Raw genomic sequence first — 16,941 nt, 5'->3', positions numbered from 1 at the left:
GATGCTGCATTTATCAAATGCCTTCTCTTCATTTATTGAAATTGCATTTATGTTTCTCCTTTATCCTGTTAATGTAGTAAATAACATTGATTGATATCCAAATATTAGTCCAACCATACATTCTTGGAATAAGCACATGTCATTTAATTTTCACTGGATTCAGTTCGGTAGGAATTTTGCATGAACATTTATGAAAGATTGTAATTTTCCTTTCATGTAATGACTTTGTTGGGGACTAATATCAAGGTTACATTGGTCTCACAAAATAAGATAGGAAGTGCTCCATCTTTCATTCTCTGGAATAGTTTCTGTATGACTGATAATAATTTTTTCTTCAAATGTTTAGTAAATTCACTGAAGAGGCCATCTGGGCCTGCAGGGTTTTTTGTTTGGTTTGGTTTTAGATTTGCAAGTTGCTTTTTTTTTTTGTGGTAAGACTTTAAATATAGAATCATTTTAATATATAGAACAACTCAGATATTCTCTTTCTTCCCATGCAGTTTTAACAAAGTTTTTATTTTAAAGAACTTATCTAAAATTTCAACTTTATTACCATAATGCTGTTAAATAAAAACTCCTCATATTTTTAATGTCAATAAGATTGACAGTGATGTCCCCTTTCAATCCTGATATTGGCTATTTACCCCAATAACTCTAGTCAGAATTTGTCATTTTTGTTAATCTCTTCAAAGAATCAGTGTTTGGCTTTGGTATTCCCTTCCAGTATGTTTGATTTCTATTTCATTCATTTCACTTTCTTATTATTTCTTCTCCCACTTTCTTATGGTTTTATTTGATCTTCAATTGTGTTTTGAACTTAAGAAGTCTTCTCTCAACAAAATAAATGACTTGCTCTTCCCCAGATACTCTTCATACTTTCCAACCTCCTTGCCTTTACTCCTATAGTTCCTGCTGTATGTATTATAACCCATCCCTATCCCCTTTATTAAAATCATGCCAACTTTTCAAGGCCCTCCCCAAATGCTACCTCTTCCAGGAATCATTCCCTGAGCTTCTCTCATTTGATATCATTTGAGCCTCTGCAGTCCAATTTGCTGTTCTTAGGTCACTATTTAGATCCTAGCTCATGTACTTCCTTCCATTAGCCCTATTAAAACCGAGTGCTTAATTTTTCTAAAAGGTCTACCATGGTGCTGTGCACAAAATAGCTACTCAGTCAACACAGGTGTTTGTGATTCAACTTCAGGAGTTAAATTCACACCAATTAAACCCATTCACAGCAGGAATTTTTGATTGGCAACTCAAATATTCAAACACATCATAAGAAGAATTTGGGCTAAAAAAAGGAAAGAAGTCTCATCTCTTTTTTTTAAAGTCTTCCTTGCTTCCAAATAACAACTATATATCATCCAGAGCTAACATTTAACTTGACATTTTGCTTTTTCTGGCTATCACTTAAAACCCACATTTTTCCCCCTTATTTAAGGAAAACAGTTAAATGGGACAAAGTTTTTTTCTTAAGTTAAAAGATGAGAAGATGAAATTTCTCAAGAAAAAAAAATAAGCTAAAAGATAATTTCTGGTATCATAAATGGATATTGCAAATCAAAAACACAGGGCTTTGCAAGTTTGAATGAGTTTTGCTCCAATTGTTATAAAGACTTCAGGACAAGACTTAAAACTGGGGGTGGGGGGACTACAAGTATATGTTGGCTATAGAAGTAAAGTATATATCTGGAGCCCTATTTGGAGGGCTGATAACATTTATACATAAAAGGATGACTCTTGTCTCTTAGCACAAAGCAGATAACACCTTCCTCAAAATATCAGAGACCTCTCCAGCTCTCAAGAGCTGCCTCAATTTGTTCTATGATACAAACTCTAGTGCATAATTTCCAAAATAAGTTTTGAAAGAAAAACCAGTTGAACCTATGGGCTGTCTTTAGTAAAAGCAGACTAAAGGAATAGAAAGTTTAGGAACTCTGGAGGAAAAACCTATATGCAGATCTCAGTTGCCAACAACCTAGATGTAGGATCTTAGCAGATTGCTTATCCTCCCTAAAGCACAACTTTCTCATCTGTGAAATGGGGCTAATTATGCCTATCCACAGGTTTTTATATGTCAGGTGCCCTATGTCTGGCTTCCCATGTACGGTTAGTGGTATTTGGGCTGTAGATTGTCACAAATGCAGCAAGGTGGTATTTTTTATTATTATTGCTCTTACTCTTTTTAAAGCCACAGAGTGGGGCATAGTTTTAAGGCCTAAAAGCTATCATAATGGCTTGGCTAAAACAACTAGGCTTGAAACAAATTTTCTAATAACACCTCATCCTGAGAGAAGAAATCATCCTAAGTAGAGTGCAGTGTTTAGACTCAAACAAGTAAGAGTTCAAAAGATGGCAGAAATAAACATAGGAAGGCCCTAGAGCCAAAGAAAACATTTCAGCCACCAAGTGGTGTTCCTGACTAGATCCCAGTACTCAAATTAAGTTCAAACTGGGAATTGGGATGCATTCAATGGCCTAGGTTTGAACTTGAAATACTTCCTTTCCTAGATGTTTAACCTTGGGAAAAATTGCCACTATAGCTCTTACCTTCTCCATGTTCCAGTGCATCCCTTCCACCTAGTGGAACTGAATTGGCTGGATTTGACCAAATATCAGCATATCTTTTAAGAGAAACTTAACACAATTGCAGCTCAGCTCCATCTCATGCAAAAGAACAGCAGTCATCTACCTGAGCACAAAGACAAGGCTTGGTCTTTAGTTTTAATAATAAAAGATAAACCTCACCACTGGAAGTTTAGCACCTGAATGCAAAGTCATATTCTTTGATCAACAGCACCTCCACATCAGCAACTTAGTCAAGCTCAATGTTGAATTGCTCACTGCTCATTTCCCATAGAAAAGCCTGGTGGAGACAAATATTACTCAAGAAGAACCACTCATGACTCTTAAGTGACTAGCTACTAGCTTGTCATGTGACAGGAAAGCTAAACATCCCACACCTCTCACTTTAGTTACCACAGAAATACTGTTATCTAGTGACATTATGCCCATAGCTTCTTAATCCACTTCAAATAACAAGTTCACCAGATCAAATACATTTTCTGCAACTTTTACTAAGTCTCTTATGGCACTCATTTAGGTCCCATTTGATAAATTCTGTTGAAGTTACTGCTAGCATAAAGTTTGTTTCTTTTGATGAATGAGTGCCCTTTAATTTATTAAGCAAATGAGAACTAGGAAACCTTGTGCATTTCTTTTTTAGTCTGGACTGTTAAGTTTAGAATGAAGTTTATATTCCATCACATTATTTTTATTCTGGGGTTGATTTCTTTTTTGCATTTTCTTAAAACACAACTTTCTTCCTAACCCTTCTTTTTGTGATTATTAGAGCTGTTATAGCCATCTTGCTCAGATGGGCAGACAAGGACTGTCTGAAAATAAGAGTTTACATGAAGGAAGCTAAACTATAGAATGAAATGAGAGGAAATGGATCATTAACATCTTTTGAACCCCTGGATTAAGCTGTACCTGAAGCAAAACCCCATTTTTCTCCTGTTGAGTGATCCGATAAATTTCCTTTTGGCTTTAGCCATTTTGAATTAGATTTTCATTCACTTGGAAGATTTAACAAAGAAAACAATTTTAAGATTATCTGACAAGTACTGTCATTACTGTAATTCATTTTTCTTAAAAAGAAACAGGGGACACCTGGGTGGCTCAGTGGTTGAATGTCTGCCTTGGGCTCAAGTCGTGATCCCAGGGTCCTGGGATGGAGTCCCCGCATTGGGCTCCCCTCAAGGAGCCTGCTTCTCCCTCTGCCTATGTCTCTGCCTCTCTCTCTGTGTCACTCACTCACTCACTCACTCATGAATGAATGAATAAATAAATAAATCTTTTTAAGAAAGAAGAGAGAAGGAAGGAAGGAAGGAAGGAGAAGGAAGGAAGGAAGGAAGGAAGGAAGGAAGGAAGGAAGGAAGGAAGGAAGGAAGGAAGGAAGGAAGGAAGGAAGGAGAAAATAAAGAAGAAAAGAAAGAAGAAAGAAGAAAAAAAAGAAAGAAAGAAAGAAAGAAAGAAAGAAAGAAAGAAAGAAAGAAAGAAAGAAAGAAAGAAAGAAAGAAAGAAAGAAACGATACAGTTTTATGAATGAATCTAAGAGTGAAATTTTTGGACATCATCTTTATGTCATGTCAAATTTATAGTAAATGTAGGTTAAAACATTCCTTTAAAGGAAGTAGCATTAAAGAAAAAAAGAGGGAAAAATCTTTTTAACTACCATTTTTATTGACAGCACTCCATGAGAGCAGAAAAGAGGAGCTTAGTAAAGAATCTTTAGACATAAAAGCAAGAAAAGGAGGAGCATTCATTACACCATCTACAAGAAAACTAATTTCTGTGAGAAATATACACAATGTTCTAGTGCAAACCTGTAACATACCTGCCAGAGCAAATCAGGATCAAAATTAAAACTTGGAGCTTCCTGCAAGAAGATAAATCACAAATAACTTCATTCACTTTGCTTCCTTTCATTTTCATTCAGATGACCCTAACCCCCTGGCTCAAGTGGCTGCAGTAGATGTGATGGCTGCAAGAGAATTACTCCCTCTTTGATGCTGGCAGATGGCCCTCCCCAGTGCCTGCCCATGGAGATATATTTTCAGAAGTTCTACAAGCCCAGAGGTGCACGTAGAGATCTAATGAAACTACCAGACCAAGTTTCTAAAACAGCTTGAATTAGGGCAAGATTTCACAGATTTTCATAATAAACAACTTTCTCAAGTTGATACAAAGGTGTGGGGAAGATGAGGGGTCAGAAGTTCACCCTCAGTTTCTCTCAGAAGCAAGGGAATAGTAGAGGCAATTTATAAGCCCTTAATTCATGTCATCTCCCTGAAACTATAGGTCAAATTTTCCCTAGGAAAGTTCCTTTTAACTTCAGATTTTGCCAAGGCACCAGATAAGACCAATATTTACCCAAAGGTGCTTAAGTTAAAACACAACAGTGTCTTAAGTTCTACCCACCAGGTTTAAGGGTCAGCTGTATTTGATAGTCAACCCTAAGGCTTGTGGAATATGGGTTTTAAATATTCCCTCCAAATTCACAGGGATGTAATGTACAAAACTGGATGAGATCACAGCTTCTGTCACAAGCTACACACAGCTGAAAAGATGACCCTCTACCATCTGCCTCCATAACTCAATTTTACATGGTGAATATAGATGCTAATGGGACCCAGACTTCACTGACAAAACAGGAGGCAGTGGTTTGTAAATTAATACACACCCAAAAAACAGAAAAACTCCAGGCTCAATTCCCTGACAACTATATTGACCATTATTTGTCCTAAAAATGTGTTCTATAAATCATCATCATTGGCATGCATAAAATACCAGACTCAATTTATTGATAATATATGGATATGAGTTTGCTCTAAAAATCATATTTTATGGCCTCTCATATAGCTAGCCTAAATGAGTATATTTATTAACTTTTTTGTTTTCTACTAAAACATATAATACTAGAAACAGTCATAATTAAACAGATTTTTTTTACTTCTAAAGGTCACCCAAAGGTATTAATTGTCTTTGAATAGAGACCTTTACATGGAAAATGCCCTCTGCATTGGAAGAGATGTCATTCCTGGTTTCTCCGAAGATTCCTGGAACTCACTCTTTCCCTTCTTAAAAAAGAAAAGATAGTTTGGAAATAGATTTTATGTGCATCCTCTTTCCCATTAGTAACTGTGCCAGAGATTGGGGTGGTAGGCATGGAGGTGGGAGTGACTCTTTGCAAAAAAGTAAAATAAAGTCTTTAAAATCTTTTCTTTAAAAAAAAGAGGGTGGGGGGGATAAAGCCCTAACCAAGTTTCAAGTTTGGTTCCAATGTTAAGTGAGAAAGAAATCTCAGTTATGAAATACTCCCCCACAAGTGTAAAATGTTAAGTTTCTTTTCAAAACAAGTTCAAATTACATAAATTTAAAATGAATTGAGGAGCCAAAATTAGCAAGAATTATTCAATCTTATTGGCATTTGGTTCCTTTGATGATATTTTTCAAACCAATGTACTGCAAATACATTATGAGTGCCTCAACTCATGTAACCTCATTTGAGGGCACAGAGTTTTAAAAGCAAATGCTCTACATTATTTCCACAAAAATTCACTTGGATAAAGACATTGTCATTGACCAAAAAAAAAAAAAAAAAAAAAAGTCAGAATTGTACATGCCAAAAATTCAATAGCTGGTGTTTAGTTTCTTTTTCACCAGGACTTAGGAATTTTTTGGCAGATAGTTCAAAATCATGTGCTATAAAAAAGAAAAATCATTATCCTATCCTATCAACAAGCTGCAGAATTCTCTTGTAGGCTAATGGTGATAAGCAAACTCTCAAGTGTTAAACTCTGGAATTACCAAATTGCAAACATCATTGTTAGGAATTTTTTTTCTTCATGAAACAATTTAAATCAAGAATTAAAAAAAAAAAAAAAAAAAAAAAAAAAAAAAAAAATAAATCAAGAATTATTTACTCTTATAATAGTGAAAGGGAATATAAGGGAAGGGAGAAGAAATGTGTGGGAAATATCAGAAAGGGAGACAGAACGTAAAGACTGCTAACTCTGGGAAACGAAATAGGGGTGGTAGAAGGGGAGGAGGGCGGGGGGTAGGAGTGAATGGGTGACGGGCACTGGGGGTTATTCTGTATGTTAGTAAATTGAACACCAATAAAAAATAAATTAAAAAAAAAGAATTATTTACTCTTAAGATAATCACTATTTGCTTCCCTCTAGCAAACACTGAAAGTTAAAAACTTTTTTTTATTTATATTTCTAGATACTGACAAAGCAATTTGTTTCATTTAAATCTATTTCTTAATCATACATCATGGCTTAACCACTATCATTTGTTTCATTATTCTTTAAATACCCTAAATCTCTCTAGGAGGATTTTCAATTCTTTTAAATAGCATATACTTCCACAGCTAATTATCTTATGAATATTTAATAAGTTATTATTACTTCCAGACTTGATTAGGAGAAAATACTGGAGTCCTGGGAAAGTATTATTCTTTGAAAAGTACATTTTGCTGATAGCAAATTTTAATTATTTAACTACTTCGTTGCATATAAGACAACTTCTCTTTGCCAAATCTTAGTTTTTTAAAGTGTCTTTTCATTGTAATGCGAACAAAAAGAGAAAAAAATTATTCTAGCTTTAGAAATTTCCTTTGAAAGCACACACAAAACCTCCCCTAGGGTTGAAAGAATTGGCCATGCTCTGGAAATGAACCCAGCTCCTTTCAGCCAAGGGATACTTGAGCCCTTTATTCTTTTGCCCAGAATAGGCATCCTAATTAAAGAGCCAATAAATTAAATGTACCCAAGAAGGCAAAAAGATTCAGAAGAAAAGCACCCACCAGGGTACCTAGAGAAAAACACAAGGTTTTTTAGAGTGTTTATGTTAGGCACCATCAAGTTAGAACAAACTCCAGAGGCAAAGCTGTTTTTGACAAATGTGAACAGCTCCTACCTTCATTTCAATGACAGTCTGGAGAGCCTTCGTCTTGGCTGGCTCCGGCTGAAGTTGGCTTCTTCGGTGCAATTCCTGGGGAGGAACACGATAGAAATAAGCCTGACGGTTCATCCTTCCGTTACACCATGACCTTTACGCAGGTAGCACACAGCCCACTGGATGCAGGTTCACTGTGCACAGACATAAACAAGCCACAGGTGATTCTTCCCCCACCCTCTTTAGCATCCCTCCTGCCTGGAGCCTCCGTTCCAGTGAAAAGCTCCTGGCACATGCGCTATTTCTGAAACTTCCATCAATAATTAATGTCAACTGTGACAAAGCCAGCAAGTAATCATAGTCCAAATACTGTTCAACACTGGGGCTGTTGCCCAGTCATCAAATCATAATTTACTAAATTACATTACTCTGTGCTCCCAATACAAACACAGCATGGAAACAGAGGAAAGAAAATGACTTAACGTGGTTGCAAATCCACTGCACGCATGGCATTTTGCTACTGAGGTAGGTTTGAAATGAGCAATTCAAGACCTTTTCAGTACCATTGTGTCACTTTAGGAAGTGAATTGATGTGATGAAACCCTGTGAACATATCTTGCTTCCTAATTTACAGTTTCACTCCTTATTCAAAATCACATCTGTGTGTGATATGTTTATGCACTCATGATGCCAAGAAATTAAAATTGGCATTAATATCAACACTGTTAGCAAGGAGACAAAAATGGTTAAAGCCAGATGCAGACCCAAGAACTCCTAGGATATGACAAATATAACTTTAGGTAAAACACAACATAATTACAATTTTAAGCTGGAAGGTTCACTTTTTGCATGCCTCTTCTCAAAAGAACAGTTCTGTCAAGGCTTTGAAAGTTCCCTTGGCAGAAGAAGAGATAAAGATAAGATTTCTTACTTTGTACTTTGATTTTCTTAATAATAATTAGCAGTTTTATGAAAGTTTTATGAAAGTAGCCAATGAGAGGAATAAACAAAAGTGCTCACATATGTCCACACTGCTGATACAAGTCACCTATGGAATAATTCTATAATACTTATTTGCTTGCAGAAAAATTATTTAAATTCAACATGAAGTAGTTTTAGGCCTTCATATTTCACTGGGCTACAAACATTAAAAACAAAACAAAACAAAACAAAAAAACCGAAAAGCCACCTTAGGCTTTAGGGAAGAGAACCAACATGACTTCTCGCTCTTCTCAAGTTAAGGCATCAAAATTAACTTTCATTCCACCACTGCCATCTACTATCACCACCACTTCATAAAAACAGAACACATTAATGCAAATAGTGCCAGAAAAACAGAATCCCACAATATAAGATCATTCTTTCCAGAATAATAAAACAATCTTTTGCCCATATTCTATTATATTGTTCTTATTTGCCAGCAGCCCAGGAAGATTTGGTCATGGATTGCTGTGCACATGTCAAGGGACCAGTACTGGAGAATCACCACTTCAGCTCTGGAATATAGTATATTTTCTTCCCAAAGTCATCATTGGAACAAACCAGCAAACCTGTGCAACACTACTTCTCAACCTCCAAGTTGAGAAGAATTTGAATTAGTGCTTCCTAATCATTCAAAGTAGTCTCACATCATTTAAAACATTTCTTTTTCCTAACATATCCTTAGAAGAGATGGAGTCAAGTATTTCCAAATCCGTATTATGAATAGACAGAAAAAGATCTTCTGTCCTTTTAGAGGCAGTGGACTAAAATAATCCAGCAACACTGGTCATTTTTTAGGCTCTGTGGAAATGGCAGAGATTTTCTGAGGAATGACCTTAAAAGCAGCTTCCATTTATTAGCATCTACAATGTCCCTGGCACTGCATGTGTCTTTCAAGCCTCAACACTACCATATGAAGAATCTGACCTGTGTTGTGAGTCCACTGTATAGTATTTCTATCATATGGACAAAATAAATGTAATAACCTCAATAACATAAATAGTAAAATGTAACCACAAAATTAGGAAATTATGAGTTTTAATACAATGCCTTTAATTGTGAGTTTGTACATTTGAACATTAACTGTTAGACAAGTTTCCAATTTTGATTTTCATGGACCAGTACAATCCAGTTCCAGCATACCACTGAGTCAATCACATAAGGACTTCAACCTCCAAAGAAAGCTACCTAGCCTTCAATGTACTTCCAAGATTGTTGGAGTTCACTGGACCAATAAAATTTCATAGATGAAAAAATTGAAGTAAGTCACTTGTCAGAGTTGCTCCATAGTAGGTGGTAGAATAAATAACGTTTATTTCACACGTCACCAACTCTGATACCATGTGGCATCAAAAGCATCTTAGTGAAAAGAGCTAAGAATTGAATTCATAGTAATTTCAAACCATAGCCAAACCAAGTTCCATAATAAAAATCTTAAGACAATTTGAGGAGAGAGGAGAAGCTTGCATAAAACAGTAAAAATAATTAAGAAGCAACTAAGTAACACAAATAGAAAATAAAAACCATAGGGTAAAGGCATGTGCTATTATAATTTCTGCCAAGCACAAAAACATTTTTAAGGGCAAACAGGCAATAACAAAGCTAAATTTGTAACAATAGTTTTGCAAACATGAAAAGAGTTTTCTTTGCTATAATTATACAAAGTTTCATATAATGTAAACCAGCTCAAAATCCAGTTTGCGCCCTTACACTCCTCGTCACTCCTTAAAAAGTAAAATAAAATAAAATCTCCAATTACCTGAAAACTAGAATATTCCTATCTTAACTACACTACATTTCAATCGATCCTGACTTAACAGGGTAGCCCTGGTGGCACAGCGGTTTAGCGCTGCCTGCAGCCCGGGGTGTGATCCTGGAGACCCGGGATCGAGTCCCACATCGGGCTTCCTGCATGGAGCCTGCTTCTCCCTCTGCCTGTGTCTCTGCCTCTCTCTCGCTCTCTCTGAATGAATGAATAAATAAATCTTTAAAAAAAAAAAATCCTGACTTAACAGTTACTGAGAATCACCTTAATTCCTAAGGTGTCAGGTAAATGAAGATTGTAATCCACGTGTGGATATCATGGGCTGTCTCAAAGTTCCATCTCAGGCACTTCATCCATCTCTAAGATTTTGGATCCTTAAAATGCTCACTCTGATTGTGGCAGAAAAGAGCAGCTCCTTTTTCCCTGTCTGCTGGCTAGAAGTAAAGAACTCCAAGACCCAAGAAGATGATAGAATCCCCCGAGTTACAAGGAGCCTGGATTCCTGAAATGCCATAGAAAAAAACCACTGAACACCCACATGGGATGATGGTGTGTGTGAAAAATCTTTGTTAAGTTGGCCTCTGCACTTTCAGATTTTCTCTGAAAAGATCCCACTCCTCTCTGCCTTATCTACTGCAATGACTATAAGGAAAAATAATACCTAATTAGCCCTGTATTGTTTGTAGCTTTTGAATCACAAAAGTGGTTTTAATGTGTGAAGAGATATAACTAGCAAGAATTAACTAATTCTGGTAGTTTTTAAAGGACAGTATTAAATCATGTACAGTGGACTTATGCTTTTCTGGGACACTGATCTCTATAAGAATTAGATGAAAGGTGTGGATTCTCTCCAGAAATGGGTACAAAAGCACATACAAACAAAATGGTGTGCACTATTTCAGCTGGTTCACAGGACCTGGTCCAGCACCCAGAAGATTCATCTTTTAACCAGGCTATAGGCTAAAAATCATTTGCTGAGAAGAAAGAACATTGTATGGAGAGTCAGGAGTCAGGAGGCTATAGTCCCAGCCTGAGACCTTGGGCACACGTCTTACTCATTCTAAACTACAGAATGAGGAGCTTTATGAGTGAGTTTCTTTGAACATCCAGATTTTTAATAGGTAGCTGACTCTGAAATGTTGATCACTGGCTGGTATTTCTAGTTATACCAATTCTCAGCTTTAAAAACATAATAGAAATAAAAGAAAATTAGCCCATCAAAAATTTTAATATCTCACTATGACACTGTCACCGGGATATATATTTTCCTATAATTTCAAGATAAGGTTGGCCTTAGCTGGTCTATCTGGAGAATTAATAAGAATCTAGAGTCTAGTGAGTTAATGTTGATGGACACTTGCTTCCAAGATGATCCTGGCAAAATAATGTTTGTACACACCATCTACTCTCTTCAGGAGAAAAAAAAAAAAAACCTTAAAAGTTAACTTTCTGTCTAAAGGTAATTCATTATTTTAATCTGACCTTTCCCCTTTACTGTTCTGGTAATCTACTGCTATGGAACAAACCACCCCAAATTTAGTGGTGTCAGACTACCACCATTTGACTATGTTCATAAATTCTAGATCGGGAATTTACAAAGGATAGACTGGGGAAATCTTGCTTCTAAACCATGATATTGGGAGATAGAACAGCTGGGACTGATGGATCCACTTCCAAGAAAGCTTCTTCACTCATATATCTGTTATGTTGGCCAGAAGAAGACTTGAAGGCTGGGATTAGCTAGAATTGTCACCTATATATGATGACACCTATATATGGCCTTTCCATGTGGTTTAGGCTTCTTCACAGCATGGTAGCCTTGGGGTGTTAACCTCTTACACTTAGGTGTAAAGAATCCAAGAGCAAGTGCTTCAGCAAATAAGCCAAAGGCTGCATTTCCAGGAGTCGATAGAGCATGGCAGAGGGCAGGGGCTGCACGATGAGATGCTAACCAGGAATCCTGTGATCTGCACCCCACCGCTTATCAAATCAACACGGAAGCCATGGGCGCCTATGACGACATGAATCAAGTTCTATTTCAGGAGTTCTCGTTCCTTGCTAATTACCCAATAAATGTATCTGCTTGCTTAAAAAAAAAAAAAAAAAAAAAAAAGGTTCCAAAGACCTTGGAAGTCCCATAGCATAATCTCTGCCATGCTCTGTTGTTTGAAGCAGTTACAAGCCTGCTCAGATTCCAGGGATGAGTGCCAAAGAATATGAAGCCATATTTTTAAATTACCACTCTTGAGGAACAAAAGCAGTTGAAGAACTGACAGGAAAGTAACACTATGATATCAAACATCAACTTTCATTGGACTTAAAATGTGGCAGATTCATATATTCAAATAATAATTTGTGGTAAGACATATAGGAAATACAATAGTACACCTAGCAGACAAATTTCCCAGCCCTTATGGGTTTTTCAATTTCAAATTCCAATGAGAAAGAGGTACAATAATTTAAAGAGGAGACCAAACCAGTTTGTTGTAAGTGCTTTAAAGGAATATAAGAAAGAAAGGTAGAACAGGACATTGTGTGAGAGGATCAATTGCAACTTTAAATACAGTGATCAGGGAAAGCTTCCTGCAAAGGTAACATATGAGCAAAAATCTCTACAGGAAATCAAGGAACCAGTTGTACAGATATTCTAAGCAGGGAGAATAACAAATGTTTAAGTACCAAGCTAGTGCTAGATAAGAGATGGGGAAAATAGCAGGTTAGAGAAGTACAAGGGTGAAGCATGATGACACATTGTGTTCAAATTTGGAATCATTTTCTGGACACTGGTTTTACTCTGAGAAAAATGGGGAGCCACTGGAAGGTTCTGAGCAAAGATAAGCTATGATAATAATACACATCCTTAGAGATTTGCTTTGCCTGCTGGACTGCAATATGGTTGGGGTTGAGGAGGAATGTAAGGACAGAATCATAGAAACTAGTAATAAGCAACTGGAATAATGCTAGCAAGGGAATGACAGAGCCTGGGACTAAGGTGACAGAGCAGAGGTAATGAGAAGGAACTAAGTATGGATATGTTCTGAAGGTGAGGCTGACTTGACTTTCTGATAGATTGCCTGGAGACGACAGAAGGAGCCAAGTAAAAGTTGGTTTCATGGCTTTCAGCCTGGACAACAAGAAGAATACAGGTGGAAAACTAACATAGGGAAGACTGGGGAGGGAAGTGAGAGTTATGGGAACCAAGAGTTTGGTTTTGCATCAGACATTTAAGAGGAGATGCTGAGTTGGCAGGTGGATAGATGAGTTGGATTTGAGGGGGGAAGTAAGAGCTACAAATAAAAATTTGGGATCAGCCAATAGAGATCGTGCTTAAAGCTGTAAGCCTAGATGAGATCAACTTGGAATTGCACATAGAAAGAAGAGGAGAAAAAAGAGGACTAAGCCAGGGGTGACCCAACATTAAGGGGTCTGAGAAGAAAGGAGAGAGAAGCAAAGAAAACAGAAAGAATAACCAGTGAAGTAGGAAGAGAACCAAGAGTATAGCATCCCAAAAATCAGGTAAAGAAATGAGTTCAGGATGCAGGAGTGACCACTGTATCAATTGCTACTGAGAAGTTAATAGGATGAGGCCAGAGGATGGACCACAGGACTTCATAGCATGCAGGCCATTAGTAACATTGACTGGAGCAGTTTTAGTGGAGAGTATGAATAAAATTTGACTGGAATGTGCTGTGGGAGAATGGAAGTAGGAAAGAGCCTGATGATTTTGCACGGGGTATTATTTAACTGATAATTTCTTTCATCAAAACCGTGATTTTGATTTGTATACTCATGTTTACAGAAGCATTATCACAATAGCCAAAACATGGAAGCAACTGACGTATCCATCAACAGATGAAAGATAAACAAAAAGTGATATATACTTAATAGTGGAACATTACTCAGCCTTAAAAAGAGACAAAATTCCAACATGTGCTACAATAATGGATGAACCTTCAGAACTTTGTTTAATGAAATACAGCACCAAAAAGACAAATACTGAATGATCTCACTTATATAAGGTATCCAAATAGTCACATTCACAGAAACAGAAAGTAGAATGCTGATTGCCAGGGACAGAGCATAGAGAATGCAGAGCTGTTATTTAATGGATACAGTTTTGCTTTTCCAAGATGAAGAAGATCCAGAGATTGCTTGCATAATAATGTGAACATACTTAACACTACTGAACTGTACCCTTAAAAGTGGTTAAGATAATAAAGCTTATGTTGTATTTTATCACAATTTTAAAAATTTGCAAGCCACAAACAGAACTTGTTGGAGTCCCACAACCTTCCCCATCTCCATTCTTCTAGAAAGAAACCATTATCTTAAAGTCAGTATCTTTCTCATGCATGTTTTTGGGCTTTGAAGCTTTTATTACATATGTATATCCTTGTAAGTAGTATAAGTTTAACAACAGAGAACATTCTTCTTTAATTTACATAAATGCCAGCTGTCTGCCCTACACAAAGCTTTGCATTTTGGTTTTTACCTCAACAATACTTATGCTTTTAGAATTTATCTATGTAAAATTTCCAGTCTTTTTATTCACTACTATGTTGCAATAAACTCAATACATGAGGAAAAAAAACAAATCTGTTTTAGGTATCTTTACATCCTTAACTGCATAACAGCTCTCTTCTTCCTGAAGCATTCAGTTTCTTCTGCCTGAAATAATCCCCTATCCTTTTTGTTCTCTTTTTGCCTACAAGGATCAGCAAATTATAGCCCACAAGCCAAATGCAGCCCATCATCTGTTTTGGTAAATAAAGTTTTATTGAAACACTGTTATATCATTAATTTACATATTGTCTATTGTTGTTTTCATGCTACAGTGACAGAGTTCAGTAATTGTAACAGACCATATGGCCTTGCAAAGCTGGAAATATTTACTATCTGGCCTTTTACAGAAAAAGTTTGTCAATCCTAGTCTAGAATACCTTCAATATTCATCCTAGCCAATATCAATTCCTCATGTGGCTGTTTCAAATATGTACACAAATTCTTTGACATTCTATTTATAAGATGAAACCTAAATATCTTCCCCTTGATTCTCGACTGAGCTTAGTAATTCAGTCCAACAAACAGAGTATGGTAGAAGTGACATTTGGGACTTCTGAGGCTTGATCGTAATCATATTACGATCATAATGACATTATGGCTTCTTTCTTGCTCACATTTGTGGATCATCTGTTCTGGGAGAAGCCAGATAACACTATCATGAAGATACTTCAGGCTACCCAAGGTGGCATGAAACTGAGGCCTTCTGCCAAAAACCATGTGAATCAGCCATAGCAGAAGTGGATCATCCAGCCCCTATGAAGTCTCCAGATGCCTGAAGCCCTGTCCAACAGCTTGATGGCAACCCTCTGAGGGATTCTGGGCCAGACCATCCAGCTAAGTGACTTCCACATTCCTGACCCACAGAATCTGTGAGATACTAAGTGTTCATTGTTTTAAGTTGCTGTTTGGGGCTATGTGTTATGAAGCCATAGATTACAAACACATCTCACAAAGGACATTAGTCAGCCCTCCAGACTAATCCCCCACCCTTATATACACTTTCATAGCATTATGTACCTTGCCTTCATATCACTGGAAATGGCTGCAATTTTACACTAACCTATAAAATCAATGGATTCATATTTATGTTCACCATTGGGTGGGTGGTATACTCCATGAGCACAGGGACTCTGTATGTCCATTATATTCCTAGTAACTAACATAGTGCCTGAATAAGTGCTTAATAAATAAATATTGACTGATCGAAGGAAACAGTACAAATGACATTGTAGTTCTAAGCCTGGAAATTCTATAATATCTTTGGACCCAAAGGAATCTGATGTGAAGGATGGCAATAGCTACTAGTTATTTATACATGTACTAAGTACTTTGTAAATGTTAACTTGTTTAATCATCACAATAACCTCCTTAGATAGATACTATCATTATCATTTTTCACTCAAAGATGTGGAAGCATAAAGAAGTTAGTGACTTGCACAATCTACTGAATTGTACTGCTGGGACTTATCCTAGGCAGTCTGGTTCCAGGGCATCTGCTCCTAACCACTGTGTTATACTGCCCATGTTTCACCACATAGCTTTGTGGTTTTGGGGGGTTTTATGGGGTTTTTGAGGTTTTTAGTTTTTTTTTAATATCTTATTTATTTATTCATGAGAGACATCGAGAGGGAGAGAGGCAGAGACACAGGCAGAGGGAGAAGCAAACTCCATGCAGGGAGCCTGATGCGGGACTCGACCCTGAGACCCCAGGATCACGCCTTGAGCCGAAGGCAGATGCTCAGCCACTGAGCCACCAAGGGTCCCTCACCACATGGCTTTGATTTGATATGTGAAACTGACACCAAGCTCTCCACTGGCTTCTTTCATTGTAGTCACCTCCCTATTTCTCCTTTGATTCTGTCTTCTATTTCTCTTTTCTTCAGGAGTTGAAAATTAAAAGGGGCTTATCTCAATAGCAGTTGTCTGGTACTGATATCCAGTAGATATTTAAGTAGATATTAAAACCTAAATGATAAACATGGTTAGGCATACTGAAATAGAGGGAAAAAAATGATTACTTTCAAATATTAACATCCTTCTCAATCTTTAACAGATCAAGCATTAAAAATATAATGTAAAAGATTTAAATGATAAAATTAGTAAGACTAAATTAGTAGACAATTACAGTGAACTTTATATCCTACAGACCTCCATTTCAA

General features: G+C 36.8%; 1 protein-coding gene across 25 annotated transcripts in view; it reads right to left on the bottom strand.

Annotated features, from left to right (window-relative positions):
• The window catches only part of ERC2 (ELKS/RAB6-interacting/CAST family member 2), a 906,960-nt gene that overhangs the window by 625,907 nt on the left and 264,112 nt on the right, over positions 1–16,941 (bottom strand). For 17 of the 25 annotated variants that reach the window (XR_012011918.1, XR_012011916.1, XR_012011917.1 and 14 more), the window contains 2 exons: positions 7,495–7,569; positions 4,406–4,447 (listed from right to left, as the gene is read on the bottom strand). Coding sequence is in view for 22 of the 25 variants with exons in the window: in XM_072785816.1 (XP_072641917.1) it covers positions 4,406–4,447; positions 7,495–7,569 (117 nt within the window). In the remaining 3 variants the exon portion in view is untranslated. The remainder of the gene's footprint in view (positions 1–4,405; positions 4,448–7,494; positions 7,570–16,941) is intronic. The other 8 variants (XM_072785822.1, XM_072785824.1, XM_072785830.1 and 5 more) reach the window with 1 other exon arrangement.

Source organism: Canis lupus, chromosome 19 (assembly GCF_048164855.1).
Source record: "Canis lupus baileyi chromosome 19, mCanLup2.hap1, whole genome shotgun sequence".
NCBI classification, from domain to species: Eukaryota; Metazoa; Chordata; class Mammalia; order Carnivora; family Canidae; genus Canis; species Canis lupus.
Note: the sequence above shows the minus strand (reverse complement) of the source record. Positions and strands in the feature narration are given on the sequence as shown.